Source organism: Electrophorus electricus, chromosome 2, assembly GCF_013358815.1.
Source record: "Electrophorus electricus isolate fEleEle1 chromosome 2, fEleEle1.pri, whole genome shotgun sequence".
Lineage (NCBI taxonomy): Eukaryota > Metazoa > Chordata > Actinopteri > Gymnotiformes > Gymnotidae > Electrophorus > Electrophorus electricus.
Genome location: NC_049536.1, coordinates 24,329,289 through 24,353,102, shown reverse-complemented (window position 1 = coordinate 24,353,102; position 23,814 = coordinate 24,329,289). Strand labels below are relative to the sequence as shown.

The 23,814-nt window shown below is 40.9% G+C and overlaps 1 protein-coding gene across 4 annotated transcripts; it reads left to right on the top strand.

Annotated features, from left to right (window-relative positions):
* The first annotated feature begins 896 nt into the window (after positions 1-896).
* On the top strand, positions 897-14,273 carry LOC113577957 (gastricsin-like). Of its 4 annotated transcripts, none has more exons than XM_035534752.1 (10): positions 4,176-5,352; positions 5,544-5,664; positions 6,011-6,128; positions 6,641-6,759; positions 7,027-7,214; positions 7,485-7,601; positions 8,049-8,196; positions 8,411-8,509; positions 8,616-8,759; positions 10,651-10,743. In XM_035534752.1, the coding sequence occupies exons 1-10, from the start codon at positions 5,240-5,242 to the stop codon at positions 10,669-10,671; spliced, it is 1,188 nt and encodes a 395-aa protein (XP_035390645.1). In that variant the 5' UTR covers positions 4,176-5,239; the 3' UTR covers positions 10,672-10,743. The 4 variants fall into 4 exon arrangements, with proteins under 4 accessions (XP_035390655.1, XP_035390645.1, XP_035390644.1 ...); XM_035534758.1 differs by lacking the exons at positions 4,176-5,352; positions 5,544-5,664; positions 6,011-6,128; ... (3 more) ...; positions 8,049-8,196; positions 8,411-8,509 and adding exons at positions 10,958-11,066; positions 11,356-11,473; positions 11,960-12,078; ... (3 more) ...; positions 13,757-13,855; positions 13,962-14,273 and having other exon boundaries at positions 8,703-8,759; positions 10,651-10,749; XM_035534762.1 differs by lacking the exons at positions 4,176-5,352; positions 10,651-10,743 and adding an exon at positions 897-1,202 and having other exon boundaries at positions 8,616-9,026.
* Positions 14,274-23,814: the final 9,541 nt, after the last annotated feature.

Here is a 23,814-nt window from a genome sequence, read left to right as displayed (position 1 = left end):
ACTGATCTGCTTAACCAAGCACCAGAAAGGTGAGCTTGAACACTTCCCACCCTAGATTCCAGCGTGCTCGTCCCCGGTGCTAAATGCAGGACACATTATGAGAAGGAACCTGAGATCTGGCAGAGTCCTGGAGAGGAAGAGAGAGAGATACGGGACATGATGGAAAGCACCTTATTCACCTTTCTGTATTAAATGACAACATGGCGGTAGGAGACACAGAATGCCCCTGGAGCATGTCCTCCATTACACGGAGGGAAATTTACAGCCCCCCAGAGCAACAGCTGGGGCCTTTGACCACCAACTCTCTCCTCTTAACCACAGCCCCCTCCAAGCCCCTTACTCTAATCCCAACAGGGCTCCTGACTCACAACTTCACTGCCTTAGATTAGCATGCACGCATAGACACTGGCTACAACACATAGCCAGCCACCATGCCAGCATCGGCATTAAGCAACAATGATGAATGTATCTCACTCGTGCTGGAATGTTTACTGAAATCATTCACTTTTCACACACGTTATGATTTTGTGGTGATGAGCACAGGGCTTACAGTTTAATGTTCATATGTCAGAGAATGGCAGTCACAGAAATAGCAACACTCTCAGAACACACTGTTCCCCTGCAAAGCCATTGGAGGGAGGGGGGAGCTGGATTTCTGACAAACCGTGTTAGAACCCAGAACACACTCCTATACTCCACACCACAAATACACACATGAGCAAACACAGGCACAGGAAACACACTGTCCACTGCAGGAAACACCTCAGTCTTACGTGCTAACTTTAGGAACCTATGGCCTGCTCCGCCTCCCTTTCTCTATCACAGGAAACACAATGTCAGGCCTCCATTCTGGACCCCTCAAGAGACCCTGTCTCCTCAAACAGGTCAGCCTGAGTGGCAGACTCTGCAATGACAACTCTGGGCAGGCAGGCAAGACTCACTCCGCTAGCACAGAGAGATGCATGTGTTGTGCATGCACACAACCCATTACAGCCATCCATGAGGGCATGCTTGCATGAAAGCTGAGGCAAAATCTGTTGAGAGGGACTGCAGATGGACAGTGGTGTAGTGGGAGACAACATGGGTGTATTCTGAGTACACTCGTGTACACAGGACTGTGTATCGGGGGACATTTATACCCATCTCCTTCTGGGCTTCTTGGAAAAGTAATTGAATGTGTCCGGTGCACTGCTGCCTGTTCCGTAAGTATAAAACTAAACACCACCAATAGAAGGAGACCTACAAACATGCCCAAACACACACCTCTATTGCTTCTCTGGTTTCTATGGAAGCCAGCCAAACCTCACGCTAGAAGCTTGGCTTGCTATAAACTGTGGCATACATGAAATGGATGTATAATTGCAGCAATAATATTTTTTATAAGGCCTTTTTCTTCCGGTAATTGCAGGCCAAGTTACTGAATAAAATCCTTGTTTATGAGTATTTCACCAAAGTATCAAAAGACATAAAATGTGGATTATACTGTTTCTAAATGTTGGTTTGTATTAATCAAAATCAGACCAAAGGACTTTGCTCCAAAACTTGGGGGGGGGGGGGGGTCAAAGCAGGCCTGTGAGAATCTATCTGCCATCTCTCGTTAGCTCTGAGGTGGGTGAGAAAGGTACAGGGACTGGAGCCTGTGAACTCTTTAGATCATTAGATTTTTATTTGTCTCCTACAGAAGCCTGCACATAGAATTATAATCCCATGGAAAAAGGAAAACCAGGAGAGCAGAACATAGCATGAGCTATAATCATTTTTTTTTTTAAGTATTCATTAGTATAGTATTCATTAGTAACCAAAAAATGTCCGACATGTCAATAATAAACAGTCGATTAAGAGTAATATTAATCTAACTTTTCTGGAGAAACATAGTCACCATAAATATGTGCTTTCCAGTCTTTACTACGAGGTGAGTATAATGGGATTTCTGAAGTCATTGCCAAAACATTAAAGGACTAATCCTGTTTTTGTAGGATATTCTGAAACAGCAGCAGTCCTGCGTGAAAGAGACTGTCCTTGTGTGTCTATGAATTTAAAAAACTATCTATTTAAAACATTAATTAGATTAATAACAGTGCAAAATTAAGTGCAAATTAAAATGCAGAACTGCAGCGCTTAAAGCATCCCCCACCCCTCACCCCATGGGAACATAATTTATCAGCACCGTAGCATAACATGTAATGTCTCATGCCAATGTAGTGTCTCATCTACTGTTCTGGCAGCCTTAATTGTCTTTATTACAACAATATCTCCATCTTGTGGTCAGAGAGCTTTGGCCTTCTGGCTTTTATATGTTTATACAAATCTACAAATATTATGGGTGCATGATATTATATTGTGTATACATAGTTTAAAGAAATCTTTCAGAGTAGGCTACAACTAACATATTTTTGGCATAAATTATGTCGCCTTATTTGTAAAACCGTCAGTTGTCATCAGTGCCACGTATAGTGGCATTAGGTGCTTACAGGGCCTAGTTGTTTCAGTGTGATGGACCCCAAGATAATCCTGTCACCTGTCCCTGTCACCTGTCATGATAGTCAGATCTGTTCTGCAAACCAGCAAAAGATTTTCTCAGCACCAGCAGAGAAGTGAAAAACAACAACAGATAGAGTGGTCCCTGAGGTTGCTTTCCCACAGTCCACTCATTGGTATTCATCACTCAAGCTGTTTGAGCTGTGTGGACACACCACTGCAGCCTAAATATTCATGAGGCCTTAGACCAAATGACACACAAAAGTGACTGTCCCTGACACCCATGTCTGAGAAAAAAAGTTCTGCTTTTGTGGATGCATCAGAAAGGTTCTGTCAATAACAACAATTTACAGAGTTGGGTTAGTAAAGGAATGCATGTAACAAAAAAGGGGGAACTATATTCTCTTACAGTTGCAGGAAAGGCAGTAATTCGATTACTGGTACATTTGTAAAAATACGATGGTTACTATATTTGCCCTTTTTTAAATGGCTTTATTTGAGTGAACAGTTCTCACCACTGTTCAGCATGAACAATGAATGTAGCCTGCATGTGTATCATGTGTTTTGTTCCTGCCCTGGGTGGGTCTTAATTCATTCGCTTGCAATATGTGACTGGAGTCAGACATTTTTGAGCTTTCTTTTATTTCTGCATTTCCTTGCTTTCCATTTGAGTGCTAACATCTCTGTTGATCATGCACACGGGATTAGTCGTAAACTGGATTTGTACCACGCCATGTTAACACAAGACATTTGTGGATATGGTATTTGCTTTATATAACATTAAATTAATTAAATCAATTGTTAATTAAAGGTTATCTCTATCAAATTAATTTTCTTTTTTTGTTTAACTGATGATAAATGACAGATATGCTCTAGTTATAAGGGGTGTGACTACATTACTACGCAATAGTACTTGAACTGGACGTCTAAGGAAAAAAATAAATAGCGAACGAGTTATACTCCAACCACAGGTTATGTATTATATAAAGCATCATATAATCAACACTGGCTGAGCCAAGTTGACAGTACTCTCATAGGAAATAGGAAATCATATGGATTAATATTGTAGGGACTGGGAATTCTGCAGGGAATGGTCTTCTCTCCAATGCTGGACTGCTGGGAAGGGATAGTTTTTCTATATCTGTTGAGTTGTTCATGAGTCTGCACAGAGAAAATACAATATCTTATGGGAGTTTGTTGGTAGCTTTCACGAATGGCCACCCTACTGGCGTGCCTGTTTTCAGTTTCCCTGTCGTGTCTGTTTTTCTTTGCTGCCTAGTTGTTCCGTTCCTTGGTTTCGTTTTGTCCGACCCCTCGTCTGTTTTTTTTTTTTTTTCACGCTTGTTATTACTTTCACCTGTGTCTGCTTTTGTGTTAATTAGTTCATACATTTAAACCGTCTGATTACCTGTGTCTCAGCTGTTCATTGAATGTATGTCTGACAACCTGTAAGCCTGCATCTGCCTGACTGTATATATGTTTCTTTGAGTTCTTCCTAGCGTCTCCCTGTTTGCCTTCGTGTGCTTTTGGTTTGTGTTTCCTAGCCTTCGTTATCCTAGCCCTTTTTTGTTTATCATGTATCCTTGTACTCTCCGTATTGGCTCTATGACCCTCGACTACTCCGACAACTACAACTCTGGATTTGCCCCTAATAAGTCTCGCTCTTCTCCGCACATGCGTCCGCCTCCTTACCGCTAACCATCACAGTAGCCATACCTGACTACATACATACACTGTAAGGGACTGAAACTCTTTGTAATGGTTTGATGTAATCCGAAATTAATGAAAAGTAATCAGATTTTGTTACTAGTATATAGTAATCTTTTGTATTGGGTTGCAGAAACATTTTTAATAGCTAATCGGCACCAGAATACATTTAAAAATAATCCTCCCAATCCAGGCAATGTTATTTTAGCTAAGAGGTCGCGCAATTGCTTGAGGCGATAATGCTGTTGACCGTGCGGTCAGGCAGAGTTTATGCAGCAGTACGGAATCAGTAACTTTAACCTGATGTGATTACATCCTGATTCTAGAACAGCATTTAACCATCTCATTTTATAATAAAACCCTGTCTCTGTCTCTCTCTCACACACATACACACACACGGAGACTAGTTAGTAAGCCCCCAAACTACATCAGCCTTCAGCTCTGGGGCTGTATACATCAAACATCTCAGATTTATCTATGGACAGTTTTGTTTATTATTATAAGAGAGCTGAACAAGTCACACATGGGGTGAATTAAATTAAGACACATAACAAAGCTGTACATAAAACACTATATGTAGCTGCCTACGTAACATAAGCTTACTTAATGTAAGACTTACATTCTAATAATGAACATGATTATGTAAACAGTCTGAATATGAAAAAAAATCTGACAAATCAGTCTGAAAGGAAGAAAAGCAGCACAAATGTAAAGTCCCTCGTTCACTTATCAGTTAACATAAACAAGGATACATTTTCTGAGTTATGAGTTAGTAAATAATCTGAGATATATATATATATATCGGATTAATCACATTATTAATCAGTATCATAGAAGTATGTAGTTATAATCATGTGGTATAATCCACCTGAATCCACCAGTGCTTCGCTGGAATGTAAGGGGTTAATCTCTGTTAGTTCTGATAAAGCTAACATAAGATCTGCCACAGCATACTCAAATGTATTTCATGAATGTCTTATCACACTCATTTTTTTGTTTAAATCAGATAGCACCCTTTCAGGACGCTGCAGGCAGATAAGCGCAGGTTATAAATATGTTGTGGTTCAGGTGGCTGGTGTGTGTATGTGGAATAGATTTCTCCGGAGGCATGAAGGAGTGTTTGATACTCGGCCTGCTCCATCTGGCTCTAACTGAAGGATTAATCAGGTAAGAGAAACTCGTGGTAATCTCTGCTCAATAGAGGCACCAGAATCAGCCCACACAGACTGAGATGAAAAGGGTAAAATGGCACAGAGACCACAATGATTGGAGAACAAACCCCAAGAAGAGATAAGGCATTACTGAATACATAAAAGGATGCATTGGCTTCATCAGGCTACTCTGAACATCTTGTGCAGAGTTCCTCTGGTGAAAATGAAGACCATAATGGAGGAGAGAGGGTTCCTGAAGGAAGTACTAGAGGACTCACCATACAGTTCAGAACTAGGTTCTGCCGAGAATCTAATCAACCAAGATGATGTAAGTCTGACAGCTATAGAACTGTAGCTCATAGAACTTTTGCAGAGAACTTGCATTGCAATGTTACTTACTTTGTTAAGTAGCCCTGGGGAGATAGTAGAGTTTAAAAAAAATCTCTAATGGGAATTTAGAAAAATTGCCGTAGAGTCAATGCCATGTGTCCAACATCCTTATTACAATAGACAAACATAGTCATTCTTCAGTATTCAGTGCCTTTCATATCTTCCAATGAGTTTAAATTCGTATATCTGTGTTAATAACAATGGAGAAACAAGGGTACTTTCCAGTATGCTGGGCTTTACATACTTATCATAAAGTTTAATCTCCTAATCTCTGTTATCTCCAGATGGCTTACTTTGGAAAGATCGCAATAGGAACTCCACCGCAATACTTCTATGTCCACTTTGACACTGGCTCCACTACTCTCTGGGTCAACTCTGTCTACTGCAATAGCGATGCCTGCTGTGAGTAATATAAGCACAGGAAACACACTGACTATTGTTTCCTGCTTACTTTAAGCAATATTCCATGGACATTACCATGGATAATGTTTTCAGTATTTTCCTGTTATTAGAAAAGAACCAAGAAACAAAAAGTATGTAATTGTTCATTGAATTCTGTGAAATATCTTTTAAATACATTACCTTATAACACAACTTTATAGCAACAATCAACTTTCTGACAATAAGTATCTTAACAACAGCTTACAAAAATAGTTTTATGTATTTTTAACCAATTTTTGAACTCTGGAGTACCAAAGTAAAAATCAATCTTTCATTTCAAGATTTTTTGCATTTCAATAGTCAATGCAGAAAACTTTCAGAAAATAATTACAGTAGGATAGCTGTTCTAACAAATATGTTTATTAATTATTATTATTACTTATCATATGAATTAGCATTAAAGAGAATGGATAACCTAAACCTGAGATTGTTCCCCCCCCAATACTCTTCACTCTCCATGCTTCATTTTCCAGCTCATCATCCCCTCTTTAACCCAAGTAAGTCCTCCACATACCACAGCAATGGACAACCATTTTCAATCCAGTATGGGACTGGAAGTGTTTCTGGTGTTATTGGTTATGACGTAGTCACAGTAAGTCTGATCTAATAATCTGTACCTATAGATGGCAAGAAACAAAAACATTTTAGTGGAGCAAGATTCAAATCTTGCGCCACAGGCAATCACAGTTTAGTCTTAACTGTGCTTCAACAATCCTGATTTACCTCTTCCACAGATTATGAATACTTTTATAAGATGAGGAAAGGAATTGTTTAAGTATACAATGTGACCATGTATGATGGGATTAGAGATCCAAATATCAGTTAATTATTCAATGGGTTTTAACACTCTCTTTCACAGATGGACGAGCTGACTGTCACAAACCAGAAGATCGGTTTAAGTCAGTCTGAACCTGGTGATCACTTTGCAAGGCCCTTACATGATGGAATAATGGGTTTGGCCTTCAAGCCTGACCAAGGAACCATTGTGGACACCATGATCCAGGAAGGCCTTATTGAGGAGCCTGTCTTTGCCTTCTACCTGAGCAGGTGAAGAAAATTCCATACTATGTAAGAATACCTCATAACAATAACAACTATGAACATATCCGTGATAATCAATCAAAATAGTCATTGAGAGTTAGCCCACATTTTTGTTCAATTCCTACTGCTGACACACAAGTAAAGTAGGAAACCAAAACCAAACCAAAGAGTGGACTAGCTGGGGGTCTTCTTTTGACATAAGAGGAAACATTATTGTAATCAACCATGAGGAAATACTGCTATTCAACTAATACATCTAATATAATTACTAAACAGGGACTCTGAGAGCGGCAGTGAGGTTATGTTTGGAGGAACCGATTCTTCTTACTACCAGGGTCAAATCATCTGGGTTCCAGTACAACAAGATAGTCACTGGCAATTAGTCTTTGAAGGGTAAGTGACCCAAGTTACATAAGAAACAAAATCTATATTCAGAAAAAATTAACATATGCAGATCCTTTTTTAAATATACAAGTGATTTCTGAAGCTGAATTTTTAAAACAGTGAAAAGAATTTTTTACATTTTTAAAACAGTGAATTTTTTTTTTCTTTTTAAAAAACCTACAGCTCTAAAATATAGCTTTAAAATATGAATATATATCAGAACAAACAACCTGCTCTGTTATTTGTAAATACTGTAGGCTAAACCATCCATTTTTGAATAGCCAAAATTCAGGAAAATTCAAAATTCAAACCCTGTGACTAGTATGTATAATACTAAACTGAATCGAATAAGCTTCCCCGATCCTTGACTGGTTTAAAAAAATTTAGTTTAGTTTATTTTAGTTAACCCAAGTTACTAAAGAAACAAAATCTATAATGTCTTGCTCCGATCTTTAGTTTTGAGGTGAATCACGAGTCTGCAGGCTGGTGTGAGAATGGATGCACAGGTATAACAGACACAGGCACATCTCTTCTACTGTGCCCACCACAGTATGTAGAAAATCTCCATCAAATGCTGGGATCCCAGCAGGACCAGAATGGCAATGTGAGCCCCTTTCTATAAAGTCACATTACACTTTCTTAATAGCACAGTTTAAAACACTGCTATTTTCATCTCAAGCATTTTAATCTCAAGAAGAGCCAAATAATATTTGTCAATATAATTGACATAAAAAATGTGCCAAGATATCAACTTATAATGGCTGCAGAGAAAGACAGAGAGGTTTGCTGTAGGTCATTAGCATGTGTTATGCTTCCAGTATGTGTTTGACTGCAGTGAAGTCAGCAGCCTTCCTCCATTAACATTCATCATGAACGGAGCTCACCTGCACCTGCCAGCCTCCGCATATGTACTTCAGGTGAGAGCATCGCTGTCTGACCATTTCCTCTTCTTTTGTCTCACCCATATTATTCAATAAAATGTTGGTAAAACTGATATATAGACATAGATTTCTAACTGAACAGGAAGAAGATTCCAGTGGTAACCCATACTGCCTGAGTGGGATTAGCAGTTCTGGAGAAGAATACAGAAACGGGCTTCCTTACTGGATCCTGGGTGACGTCTTCCTCAGGCAGTTCTACTCCGTGTTTGACCAGGGAAATGCTAGGGTGGGATTTGCAACCTTGGCATAGAGTTACCATACACACTCTGATGCAGGGACTGCACCACTGTGGTGATGCAGTGAAATGTGGCTAACCACAAAATCTCACCGTGGTACCCATTGTAAGATGAAATGCAAAAAAAACAAAATAAAAAACTTCAGCTCTATAGCTATAAGTCTGCCGTTTGGCCATTACAGCAGTCATGACTTTGTTTTGTGACTGGAGATTTTCCATCTGCTGGCTAGAAACCCCAGTAAAATGGGATCAAGTGTACTGTACACAGTGTTTAAGTTGCCTTTTTGTGCTTCTCATTATGAAGATTAAGAATTTCCATGGAATAATGATCTGAAGACCTAAACAGATATTGATTAAATGTCTGACTAACAAAATTAACCATTATTTGTTATTGGACATCCACATTTATACTAAAAGTGACATCAGCAATAAATATAAAATGAAGGCCAATTACAAAATCAGTGACACCTTTGTAGCCAACTCTTCCATTTGTCAAATAGAAACAGCCATTAGGTCCTTTTATGGGGGGTATGAAAGACACTTGTCAAAAAATCCAGGTTCCAAATCTTCTTTCCCAGTTTACTGACTATTCATCACAAGGTCGGACAGAGCTATGTGGACATGCCACTGCAGAATGAATTTCCAGATTAAATAAAAGACAACAGTCAAATTTAAAAGCACTAACACTCATGTCTCTAACAGGCTCTGTCAAAATAACTCATCTCATTAAGCATTTCCTTCAATTTATGGTTAAAATGTAATGTTATACGAGCTGAGAGAACTGGTCAAGCAGGTGATTGAGGCAACAGCTCTGTTGACAGTGCAGTTAGGCAGAGTCTGCAACCTTAGCAAGAATGAGTCAGCGACTGTGTTGTGATCACTGATCCCAGAACAGAATTTAAACATTTACTTTCACAAGCTGCCAGCCTGTCACTCTTCACTTGAGCTTCCACTATTACATTTACATCTCTCTCTCTCTCTCTGTCACACACATAAAGGGTGGCCAGTCCCCACAATTAATCCTATTACATTCAGCCATCAGCTCTTAAAGAATGCACATGAAACTTCTCATGAAAGTCTCATGAAAGAAGCCCCCAGTATAAACACAGTTTTGTTCCTGTCATAATGAATAGAAATTACACGAAGAGAAAGAGCTGGACAAGACAAACAGTGTTTTTAACAAACCAAAGCACTAATATCGACAAAAAAACAAAAACAAAAACACTATAGCAACATATGCTATCTCTACAATGACATTTCTAGGCTTTATTATGAATACAGATCAAAAAAATGCCAAAAAATGCTTTATGTTGTAAAAAGAGCATACCTGATATCCTTTAAAGCCTCTTTCAAAAAGAAGAAGATACATAAGATTTTGATGTTATGTAACAAAATGCTGAAATAAAAAAGGTGACCTGATGGAAAGTCCTCTAAAGGTTGTTCACAATCATACAATGTGGCAATCATATGTGTCCAAATAAGTCTTCAGCTCTGTATTGCAATCTTTGCTAATGCAGGTAAATAAGTATTTTTTTAATACCAAGAGCACAGATACGTCTGAACTGAAGGTGACACTCAATGTTTCCAAACAAAACAGTAATCTTTAAGATAACTGTGCCTACATATGGCAATGATATATTTGTAACTGGCTCTTACATCCAATTTCCCATTACATAATATAGATTATGAATATAATCAGTATCCATATACCAAGATAAGTGCAATTAATGTGTTATCGTAGCTTAGCTTTCAACACAATAGTGTGAAATTTGCTTAAATGTCTTATCACACTGTTGTTGTTTTTTTTAACGCTTAAATCAGAACATGCCTGTGTCAGTCACTGAGGTCAGATAAACTCAGGTTATAAATACTTCTGGTTCAGGTGGCTGGCGTGTTTATGTGAAACAGACGACTGCGGAGGAGTGATGTTCAGTCTGACTCTCAGCCTGGTCTGTATTACTCTCTCTGAGGGCCTCATCAGGTAAGACAAACAGGATCTTATCAACACAGATTACCGCGAGACCTACAGCAGAATCATCAATAACATAGATTTGGATACAGAGGCTCAAAAGCAAACACCACCACAAGTTGTGGGGAATGAACCTCAAACAGAGAGAAAAGCTATACTTATAAGGTATACTTCTCATGATGTATCAGCTTCATCAGGCTACTCTGAACATCTTGTGCAGAGTTCCTCTGGTGAAAATGAAGACCATAATGGAGGAGAGAGGGTTCCTGAAGGAAGCACTGGACTACAGCGCAGAGCAAGGGTCTGAGACCTTGGTCAATCAACATGATGTAAGTCTTCTAGCTACAGGAATGTTAAATCAAATATAAATGAAAGACCTACATTAGGGAACTTACATATCACATGTTCTTGACTTTGTTGAATAGTATAGTTAAGATAGTAGAGAAGAAAATTATTCGAATGACAGTTTTGAGAAAACACTTTTTTGAGAACAGAATGCCAATGGTACAAAGGTGTATGGGATCCTAATAACAATGGAGAAACAATGGTACTCTCCAGTACGCTGGGCTTTACATACTTATCAAAAAGTTTAAATCTCCTAATCTCTGTTATCTCCAGATGGCTTACTTTGGAAAGATTGGAATAGGAACTCCACCGCAATACTTCTATGTCCACTTTGACACTGGCTCCACTACTCTCTGGGTCAACTCTGTCTACTGCAATAGCGATGCCTGCTGTGAGTAATATAAGCACAGGAAACACACTGACTATTATGAGTAGCATAAGCACACTGAATATTGTTTCCTGCTTAAATTAACAATCACTTATAACCAAAATGCTAGAATATCTGGTGCACCCCCAGAGAATCTTCTCAAGCTTATCCAGAACGTGAAACTTACATATTGCTTTAAGCTCCATTACAGTGCCATAATAGGAAATGTGGGAGAATAAGGGTGTGTTATGTGGTGTAGGAGAGGCAGATCTCAGGGTTAAATGCCCTTCGGGCCAATGTGAGCCATATGTCTCCCAGCCATTATTCGATTACAACCTCCAGTTACAGTTAACAATGGCCTGAGATAAATAAACAGCAATTAGGCTGCCAATATAGCTTATACTTTAATTGCATCCTGCTGGAGCAATATTATACTCCTCATATTCTGTAGAAGTCAGTTAAACCCACAAGTGCCTTTGTTCATGCAGCAATACTCCTTTCGTTTTCCAGCTCATCATCCTCTCTTCAACCCAAAGTACTCCTCCACTTACCACAGCAACGGACAACCATTTTCAATCCAGTATGGGACCGGCAGTGTGACTGGCATCATTGGTTATGACACAATAACAGTATGTATTATCTAATATTGTGTACCCAAAGATGGAAAGATAAAGTGTCACAAGAGTCACAAAGATGGAAAGACTACACAATTCAGTATTCAGAGTGTTCCAAAAATCCTGATTCAAGTTTTCACATCTCTATCAATTCCTTCATGATGATAAGAGGAGACTCGAATGGTGTTGTAACCCTGTAGCTCTGGATTGGAGTAGCAAAATATCAGTTAATTCTTCAACAGGCTTTAACACTCTCTTTTCAGATGGGTGAGCTGACTATCACAAACCAGAAGATCGGTTTAAGTCAGTCTGAGCCTGGTGATCACTTTGCTGGGGCTCTGCACGATGGACTCATGGGTTTGGCCTTCATGCCTAACCAAGGAACCATTGTGGACACCATGATCCAGGAAAGCCTTATTGAGGAGCCCGTCTTTGCTTTCTACTTGAGCAGGTAAGAAAATGCCACACTGTACCAGAAAATTTCAAACCGCTAACAACATCTATAGACGATCAGATCTCTGTGTTTCTGGTATTAAGATAAAATATATCTGCAGTACAGGATGCAAATAGATTAAATATTCACACAATAATATTCAATATAATCAATATTCAAACAATCTCCCATCACATAATTAGGCAATTTCATTACTGTATCTTCCTGTTTCTAAAATAGAAAAGCATGATCATGAGGAAAATGGTAAGAGGGTTGTTGTCTAATAACAACTAATGCAATTATTAAACAGGAAATCAGAGAGTGGTAGTGAGGTTATGTTTGGTGGAACTGATCCATCCTATTACCAGGGACAGATCAACTGGGTTCCTGTACAGCAAAACAGCCACTGGCAACTAGTATTTGAAGGGTAAGTGAGCAACATCTCCAGAAAAATAAATAAATCTACTTCCATTCCAATGAGATTAAAACAAATTCTGTTGCTATAAATAATTTCAGCACAGCAAACTAATGCCCTAGATAACTAATTGACCATGACATTTGTAACTCGCATAAATACTCTCTGACAAAATGCATTTATGTACTACTAATTGTCTGTAAACAGCATATTTCAAAGTGCATAAATTGTGAATTTAACAACAGTTTCTAATAAGTATAAACTATGGTTTTAATGTACATGGTACAGCTATAAAATTTCTGCTTAAAAGGATAATTCAACCAAGCAATATTCATGTAGCTAATGATTAAAAGCTAGAATGTACTGACGGCATGTTTGTAGCTTTATTAGCATTGTTTTGATGACCTTATTAAGATTACTTTATTTAAACACAGTTTTAAAAGGTAAATTATTTAATGAACTGACTATGAACTGTTGATTTTTCTTTTTCTGTCTAGTTTTGAGGTGAATCACCAGTCAACAGGCTGGTGTGAGAATGGATGTACCGCTATAACAGACACAGGAACTTCACTGCTGGAGTGCCCACCACAGTATGTGGACAGTCTTCATCAAATGTTGGGAGCCCAACAGGATCAGCATGGCAACGTGAGATCATTCCCATACCATTACAAGTCATGTTACATTCTAATAAATACTTTAGAGTTAGATTAATATTAAGGAAAACCTTTAGTCAATCCTATGCAAACTTCCATTACACAACATTTTTAAATTAAAGGCTAAGTGTATAATGCAAACAAAACATGGAGAGGTTTGCTGTAGGTCATTAGCATGTGTTATGCTTCCAGTATGTGTTTGACTGCAGTGAAGTCAGCAGCCTTCCTCCATTAACATTCATCATGAACGGAGCTCACCTGCACCTGCCAGCCTCCGCATATGTACTTCAGGTGAGAGCATCGCTGTCTGACCATTTCCTCTTCTTTTGTCTCACCCATATTATTCAATAAAATGTTGGTAAAACTGATATATAGACATAGATTTCTAACTGAACAGGAAGAAGATTCCAATGGTAACTGTCGGAGCGGGATTAAGCATTCCCATGAGGAATACAGAAACGGGCTTCCTTACTGGATCCTGGGTGACGTCTTCCTCAGGCAGTTCTACTCCGTGTTTGACCAGGGAAATGCTAGGGTGGGATTTGCAACCTTGGCATAGAGTTACCATACACACTCTGATGCAGAGACTGCACAGGGTTGTAGTAGTTGCTTTAACCTTAACACTGATGCAATGAAGAATCACTTCACCACTACAGCCACATGACTGTGGCTTCAGATCCTTGATAGCACCGCAGTAAAGTAAAAATATGCAAGGTGTAATATTTTTGTGCTTACACTGTAAATGTGTGGCTTTAATAAAAAAGTAAATATATTTTTCCATGATTAAAAGCAACACTGCCCTATGGTATGTCCATGTTACTGCAGTTATGACTTGATCACAACACTCCCATATTGTGGCCAGAGACCCTTGGCCAATACAATATTGTGTAGATATGATATCTGAAGAAAAAAGGAGGTCTCATCTCGGAGATACCTAACATCTGATTTAGGGCTACAGCCAAGCTCTCTTTGTTGTTCAAAAGAAAGAAGGCCAGAGCAGAAATTACACAAATGTTCCTAAAAGGAGAAGCAGGGGAGAAGCCTTTCTGGGTTAGAATATTGGAATGACATAAAGATATGGATAGTTTTTCTGTTTTTTTCTTCAGGTCATATAGGTCTGTTTATGGTGTGCACTAGCTGACCTCAGGGGGGGACAAACATACACGGTAACAAACCCAAACACATCCCTCTTTACAAAGCAATATGTGTCTCTCCGTCCACAACCACTACGGCTGTAAAATAACTTTTCAGAGAATTACACAGACATGCTGTGACGCAACGAGGGTGCGGAAAAGGGGCACGATCAAACATACACTTTATTTTAACACAAAGACAACACACCAATCACTGCACGTATGCTGTGAACACTTCAAACACCAACAAACACACTATGACACAGGAGAGATATATACACTAAAGACGATTGCACATAATGCACAACAGGTGGACAGCACGAGGGCGTGACAACACGGACGAACACACACACACACACACACACACACACCAAGACGTTTGTGGAGGGGGCGGGGCCAAAACGTGACACATACTACTGTTCATTTTCATTCTGAATTAAAATGCAACGTTACCAGTTCATTTGATAGAGAGATATGAATGTGACCAAAAACAAATTATATTTAAGGTGTAATGCAGTATGATTTTTCTTGCTCTGATACACAGTTCAATTTATGAAGGTGTTATATAATTAGTGAATGGCATGAGCAGTGTAGACTGTGGAAAGAATGAAGCAAGAGCCAGAACTGTGTTGTGCTGTACCACTCCAGGAGGCTAGCTGCAAATCTCTTATACCTGGTCTGCTCTAAGGCATTTTGGACAGGCCCAACAGATGCAGATATTAAAAGCATTCAGCTGAACAATTGATATTTCCTGACTTTGTGTGAGCTGCATTGCTGATGAATGCACAGCTTTCATCTCCTTTATAAATTAAATTATAACAGATGGTAGTTTTATGTGCACTCGATATGCCCAAGCACTGCCAACAAGTTATGTCTTTAAGTCACTATTCACCCAGAGAAATTAATTTCTTCTCAGGACATAACTATATTTGTGTGGCAAAAACAAATCCAAACTGACATTCAGTAACTATGACACTGATAAATATGAGTGGCAGTGACATATTTGTCAATATCCACAAGAAAATACATTTGTTTGACCAAACAGTATGGAGCAACATCATTACATTATTAGTTTGCATAGGGCAAGAAAAATGTAATTAAACTCAGTTAGCTTTTATAACATGAGGAGGCTTTAGCAGGATGCGAGGATGAGGCACGTTTAAACATACCTTTTTTATTTCAACATTTAACACATATGACATAGCACGTAGGCTGTATTCTCATCAAACACTGACAAATGTATGACAACAGACGAGACATATATACACTCAAGACGATTACACACAACAAGGATCAGGTGGACGACACGAGAGGGCGTGGCACTACAGACGAACGAACACACACACACGGAGACACTTGAGCAGGAAGGAGGGGACGTGTCGTGACAGCTTTGATAAAGCAAATTTTAACTAACTAAAATATACCCAAATTTGGTTGAATAAAACTTCATCTTTGAAAAGGTCTTGGAAACAAAAGCGAAAACTCAAATGTCACTGCGGTCAGCTAAAGTCACTAAAGTTGGTTATAAAAGCTCAGATGTGTGTATGTGGAACAGAGGTCTGTGGAGTGAGGTGAATGATGAGGTGTCTGTCTGGCCCTTACTGAGGGACTCACCAGGTAAGAGAAACAGCAGAGATTACCACAAGACATGAGAGAGCTTTCCAGGCTTTAGAATCAGCATTGCTTGCACACAGAGGGATGTATGGGGCCACCGGGAAAATACCAGAGAATGAACATTGGGAAAAGTCAGTGACTCAGGACAGTCATGAGTTTCTTTGAGTGCTAGATTCAAAATCCTCCCCCCCCCCCCACCCCCTCATGTTTTGTGTTTACAGTTCCTCTGGTCAATCAAGGCAAAGGAAGTTCATTAATTACTGATAAATTCAACAGACATGTCCATCGCACAGTCTCAAATAACTGGGCTAAAGATGAAAAATGTATTTAAAAGGCTTTGGTGAATTTTCTATTTAAAGCTTTTTGCTATGTGCATATTCAATACAACACTGTACACAAGGCACTCACTATGCATCAATACAATACTTAGCAATGAAGCTCCTGATAACTATCTCTGTCATTTCCTATTTTGGAAAGACTGGTGAATGCCCCCCTCCGCAGTACTTCCATGTTCACTCTGACACTAGCTTCAGCAGCCTCTGGGTGAACTCCATCTTGCACAAGACTAGCATCGGCAGTGAACAACAAATAGCCATGAGGAAATCAGCAACACCAAGAGCTGTTTTTAAAAACCAGAGGCCCCAGTGTATGCATACATATTCCAAGGAAATCTTTTCAAGGATTTTGCAACCAGCAGATTAACTTCTGAGAACAGTGCTTCGCTTTGTTCTCTAGTTCGGGCTGAGATTAAAAGCACAGTGTGAGACACTGTAAATAAGTTGTGTTATCCAGTGAATGTGAGGTATTCCTCTGGGTTGAAATGGGATTGTAGCATACAGGTCATAACTCTTACTTACTGCTTTTTTTGAGTGTTCAACTGCACTAGAGTGCTTATCTCGTCTCACTCCTTTTAACAATTAATCACTGATAAATGTATGTATATTAGTTCACTCCAAAGGTCTGAGGAAACCAGCTTTACATTACTTTGTCATATGTCTGACAACTGTCCTTTTGTAGCAAAACAGAAACATTCCAACAGGTTTCAGTACCTTGGGTGGATCATAGTGTGTAATAAAAGTATCAAAATCAGCCATCTCTCCTGAGAGCTGAGCATTGTGTTGCTCAAGACAGCTTTCCTGTTTTACCATGGGATCGCTAGAGTGGCTTTGCCACTTTGACAGATCAGACATGATATAAGAATTGCTTCCTACAACCAATGTCACTCCAAGAGGATGCATCATGATAAAATGTACAGAATCGCTGTCCATGTAAAACTAAGAACTATGTAAGTCCACTCACTCCCTTCTTCTCTCAAATTCCATGTCTGCTTTTATCTCATGATTTCATCATCTCATGACAGCGAATTGTGAATCAGCATCATCACAGTGAAAAATGCTATACTATATGAACAATCTGAACCCAACATCCCCAACCTGATGCTGGAATATGTTACTGAAAGAGTATCTCTCTGCTCACTGAAATTCTCTCTGCTTCAGGGAGCAAGTAATACAAATTTCTGTGCAGAACTCAATGACGAAATCATATTTATAAAAAATCTAAATGCACACTGTTCCATGAAAAAAAACTATGGACCATTATCAGCCATTGTAGGCATTCTCAAGTACACACTGGACACTTACAACCCACTGACACTTAAAAGAACATGCCAATTTGTAGGACAGGCACTTGATGTCTAAATTCCATTACCCTGCCCAGGTATTTCTCATAGTCCTCTGAGTCCTGCTTTTCCATTGTAAATACCTCCAAAATTCCACAGAATGTGGAAGTGTGCAAACCTATCCTTTCAGAAACAGCATGAACAAGTCAACAAAACCGATCTGTCTCGGCTTGTTACAACATTTGGCGCTAAATGGAAGGGGGGAAAAGCAAAGATCGGGGGGCTTTCTTCCTGTGTGTATTCAGAGTAAATGCAGCATGTCAAAGAGGGGATTTATTACCACCCTGGAGAAAAGACAAGTTTCTCCCAAAGATGAAAAACGTTGGAGTATGACCTGGCTGGCCTTCCTGGCCATGCTTTTCTGTACCACTAATTACTTTTTTACCCAGCTGCCTTCCCATTGGCTCAGAAACACCAGCAGAGATGGACGAGAGCAAACGGCAACAAAGCTGCATATCAGTCAAAATATGATGCACCCTGTGAGACCACTGCTCCCTGTCCATCTCTATGATGTGCTTGGCGATGCAACAAAGGCAGAACGGCAAGACTTCATAGGAGTTCCTGGTTGCCAAGTGCAAATGACACAATTCCTGGCCAAGTATTAGGAAGCAATCATGAAAAATCCAACAGAAAAGTGTCAACAAAAATCCAGCATAAAGGCCACATTCATCAGTACACAAAGGCACTGAGCTGGAGGGAAGCAGCTAAACGGAGGATTTTACAGCCAACATGCTAAAGCCTAAAGAAGAGTTTAAGTCGAGCCGCCCTTGTTCTCTGACATAAAGAATGCATGCGAGCCTCACTCTGGGAAAATACAGTGGTCCTTATGCTCATGCCGACTGTCATTTCCTCCTCAGAATGAAGCCTGCAGAATTAAAGTAGCTTTAAGTGACTGCAGTAATGTCTTTTGTACTCCATTATCATGTGTTGACAGACTCTTTGTGAAAGGGGTTCTGCATCAGTGAGTCAGTAATGTCCTGAAAGAAAATCCCTGATCTGACAATCCTATTCTTGGAATTGTTCCCTCAAACAGCCCTTCACACCAGCATCTCAGCACAGGCATTCATTCAGAATATGGGTTTTCTTTCTTTTGCTCATTGCAAGAAATTAAAAACTTTAACAAAAACTCAGATTTTAACACTAGTTTAAACATGAGGCAGGACCATGATGCTCGCTGACCTGTAATTGTAATTGACACAAGTCAAGCACAGTCATTGGTCAATTGAGAAAATTAGATCTTCTGACTGACTGAGAATGCAGAAACCTGATGCACGCGGTCCTTGGTGCTGCCATTCACATGACAAAACTGCACTCGCTGAAGAGTTTAAAATTCACTCCATAATCTAAAATGATGGCAAGTCATTGCTGCCTGTGCCCTGACAGACACTGAGTGTTTATAGGATTTACAGATGACGTAGTTTGAGAGTATCCTATGTCTATTACACTGGGACTTGTTTGTGATTTCAAAATGGCACGCAAGAACAGATATGCTTGGAGTTTTAAGCTCCTTTTATCAGTCGTGCTTAAACAAATTCTTGGGGAGTAACACGACACATATGTTCAGGAGCAGAAGAAGAAGACCCTCAGCAAAGGTGAGATGTAAGACATTTATATGAACCTCCAAACACAAACAGCATCTTGTTTTCTTCTTTCTGAACGTCCATGTGGTGAGCGGTCAGATTACACTGAAACACTTTGCTCCTTTTCCCTGTTGCTGTCATGCTGTTATGTGGCCACTCTCTGACCACGCGAATGGCCACAGATAGTGTGGGACAAAGTTCAAACTTCTACAGTGTAACAGTGAGCGGTAAGGAGGTGGACGCATGTGCGGAGAAGAGCGAGATTTATTAGGGGCAAATCCAAAATCAGAGTCGTTGTAGCAGTCCAGGGTCATAGAGCCAACACGGAGATTACGGGGATACATGATCAAACAAACAAAACACACGAAGGCAAACAGAGGAAGTAGGCTATAACAAAGGCTAAGAAACATGAAGGCACGGAGTACAAACTTAAATACATACATATACAGGCTTTCAGAAACATTCACCAAACACAAACGCACAGAAAGAAACAATGAACAGCCAACACCAAGGCCACAAGGCAGGGTTTAAATACATGAACTAAACAAGGGACAGGTGTGGAAAATCAAACGGGGGGCGGAGAAAACAAAACTATGACATGGAACTAAAATACACAAGACAGGGAACATACAGAACACAGAAGCTGGGAGAGGTTAATCGTGACATATGGGTACCACGCTATCAACACCCACTTCCGGGTTCTCCATGGGCCAGGCATGGTAAACAATGAAAATCAGATGCTGCTGCCTCCTGTGTTGTTTGTTTTATTTTGAGAGTCACTTTCTGTCTGTGTCTATCACATTGATATAATTCCCCCTTAAAAAACACACAGATATCTTAAATTAATTTATGTTGCAAAACAATCTTAATCTCCATACACATTAAATGTGTTCAGTCTATTGTAAATCAAGGCTGCTTCAACATAAAGGAATGCAGCTTAATCTTGGCTCAGATTCCCCTTGATTAAATGAAATAACAGCCATTGATGCCATCTGTCTACATTAAGCCAAGTGCACTTTCCCATGCCCTATTGGCTCCACGGATCTTTTGCACAAATTATCTGTGCTCATCAACGTTCACCTTCTTTCTGACCGAATAATCTTTCATTACAACATACATACATGCCAAATATCCACCACATATCAAAAACAGGGCACAGACATTACCACAACAGCCCTGCACAGAAGACACACTGTGGGCCACACTGTGTGCCGCTGGTCAGCACCACACAAGAATGCTGGGTAACTTTCACTCTGCTACACACCTTATCAGATCATTTGAGCAATGGGTGGATCACCCCGCTGTCAGACTGTCCCAATGCACAGTATGTGGCATTGAGGGCAAACATCCCAGACTAGCAGCCACAGAGAAGAGGCTTTATGTAAGGGACAGATATTAAGGTTAGTTCAAGTGTGCAAAGAAAAAGAATGTTTTTTACTCAGTCCTACATGCCATTGGCACTGTGCATAGTTGAGCTGCTGAAATGGATGGGTCCTGAGGCAGATCTCTGGATTTCATGTTGTAAGTATTCCAGAAAGTAATCCTGTAGGCCACAGTTGTTCCAAACAGAATGGATTTTTTTTTCTTTACGTTTTGGCCCACAGCCTATCCACACTGTGCTTTTTGTAGCAGTAACAGACAACCAGCACTACTGCACAGTGAATGATTTTCAAAGCAACCAATGTTCCACACCAACTATATTCATGCCATCCTCCAGAATCAAAGACTCCCGGTTAACCATAAGAGAACTACAAACATCACCAACAGGTGATGCCTGATACTTGAAATGTTGTTGTTTTTTTTAAGAAAGAAAAAGGAGAAATGTAAGAATAGGAGAAAAGACCTGTTGTTAAAGATGATATACGTACAGCAGGGTGGGTTTTGGAGTCAGAAGATGCACATCTGACAAGATGTGGAGCAAGTGAGGTGAGTGCCAATGGTACAATAACCACTATAAGGAAAAAGATAAACACATGCACAGGGCAAGTGCGCTCGTATTAATTCCAGATTCTTTAATTAATAGTTCAGTCATTATGATAACTTAATTTGGCTTTATAACAGCTCCATAAAGTTCTTAGCACCTTTGGTGAGTAAGGCATTGTGATAATCCATCCTTGTCACAAAATCCATATACTATTAAACCCACTTTTCTTCTCTCTCTAAGCCTGAAATTGTGCAACACTATTATTTTCCATGCACACAAATTCAGCATCAGCACTGGGAGAGAGACCTGACACCCAGGTGTTTTTAGTGTTACACAACATCTGCATTCTTAAAAACAGTCCTTCACATGCAGAGATGGGTGGGTCTCTTTGCCCCGTCTCTCCTTCCGGTGATCCAATGTGCTTCAATCTCCACTAACTTAGACCAAACCAGCTTGACAGAGGGGAAAACAACCCACCTGGACCACAGTTTTGTACAGAAGCCAAGTTCTGTGCGTCTGAACTGTTCGCCAACAGGTTGGCGGGTAGCCTTTGATGTGTGCCAGGGCCCGGGGTTTGTTGTATGAAGATTGGATCTAACAAAAGCACGAGGCATTCATCATCTATGGACAAACATGGCCCTCACTACTACATGAAAAAGAGGAGGCTGGGAAGGAGAGATGGGGCATGGGTGGAGGTGACTTTTACACAGCATGTGTTCCTCCACACAACGGCTGCTGTTTCTCCTCAGTAACTCCTTGTGCCTGTGTACGGCTGGCCCAAGAAAGGCAAAATTAACTCAAAGGAGGACAGAAAGGGTGCTGTTAGGGAAGGAGAGGACAGGTCTGTTCCTGCTGTAGCGGGAGAGGACAGGTCTGTCCCTGCTGTAGCGGGAGAGGACAGGTCTGTCCCTGCTTTAGAGGGAGAAGACAGGTCTGTCCCTGCTTTAGAGGGAGAGGACAGGTCTGTCCCTGCTGTAGCAGGAGAGGACAGGTCTGTCCCTGCTGTAGCGGGAGAGGACAGGTCTGTCCCTGCTTTAGAGGGAGAGGACAGGTCTGTCCCTGCTTTAGAGGGAGAGGACAGGTCTGTCCCTGCTGTAGCAGGAGAGGACAGGTCTGTCCCTGCTTTAGAGGGAGAGGACAGGTCTGTCCCTGCTTTAGAGGGAGAGGACAGGTCTGTCCCTGCTTTAGAGGGAGAGGACAGGTCTGTCCCTGCTGTAGCAGGAGAGGATAGGTCTGTCCCTGCTTTAGAGGGAGAGGACAGGTCTGTCCCTGCTGTAGCGGGAGAGGACAGGTCTGTCCCTGCTGTAGCGGGAGAGGACAGGTCTGTCCCTGCTTTAGAGGGAGAGGACAGGTCTGTCCCTGCTTTAGAGGGAGAGGACAGGTCTGTCCCTGCTGTAGCAGGAGAGGACAGGTCTGTCCCTGCTGTAGCGGGAGAGGACAGGTCTGTCCCTGCTGTAGAGGGAGAGAACAGGTCTGTCCCTGCTGTAGAAGGAGAGGACAGGTCTGTCCCTGCTGTAGCGGGAGAGGACAGGTCTGTCCCTGCTTTAGAGGGAGAGGACAGGTCTGTCCCTGCTTTAGAGGGAGAGGACAGGTCTGTCCCTGCTGTAGAGGGAGAGAATAGGTCTGTCCCTGCTGTAGAGGGAGAGGACAGATCCGGTCCTGCTATAGATGGAGAGGACAGGTCTGTCCCTGCTGTAGAGAGAGAGGACAGGTCTGTCCCTGCTGTAGAGAGAGAGAACAGGTCTGTCCCTGCTGTAGAGGGAAAGGACAGGTTTGTCCCTGCTGTAGAGGGAAAGGACAGGTCTGTCCCTGCTGTAGAGGGAGAGGATAGGTCTGTCCCTGCTGTAGAGAGAGAGAACAGGTCTGTCCCTGCTGTAGAGGGAAAGGACAGGTTTGTCCCTGCTGTAGAGGGAAAGGACAGGTCTGTCCCTGCTTTAGAGGGAGAGGACAAGTCTGTCCCTGCTGTAGCGGGAGAGGACAGGTCTGTCCCTGCTTTAGAGGGAGAGGACAGGTCTGTCCCTGCTGTAGAGAGAGAGAACAGGTCTGTCCCTGCTGTAGAGGGAAAGGACAGGTTTGTCCCTGCTGTAGAGGGAAAGGACAGGTCTGTCCCTGCTGTAGAGGGAGAGGACAGGTCTGTCCCTGCTGTAGAGGGAGAGGATAGGTCTGTCCCTGCTTTAGAGGGAGAGGACAGGTCTGTCCCTGCTGTAGCGGGAGAGGACAGGTCTGTCCCTGCTGTAGAGGGAGAGGACAGGTCTGTCCCTGCTTTAGAGGGAGAGGACAGGTCTGTCCCTGCTGTAGAGAGAGAGAACAGGTCTGTCCCT

What these genes read in the sequence shown, in the direction of transcription:
- LOC113577957 (XM_035534751.1), top strand. Translation starts at nt 5,240, where the DNA reads ATGTTGTGGTTCAGGTGGCTGGTGTGTGTATGTGGAATAGATTTCTCC. An exon ending in TGGCAATTAGTCTTTGAAGG is followed by an intron (nt 7,602 to 8,048) that starts GTAAGTGACCCA and finishes TCCGATCTTTAG; the next exon opens with TTTTGAGGTGAATCACGAGT. An exon ending in CCTCCGCATATGTACTTCAG is followed by an intron (nt 8,510 to 8,615) that starts GTGAGAGCATCG and finishes CTAACTGAACAG; the next exon opens with GAAGAAGATTCCAGTGGTAA.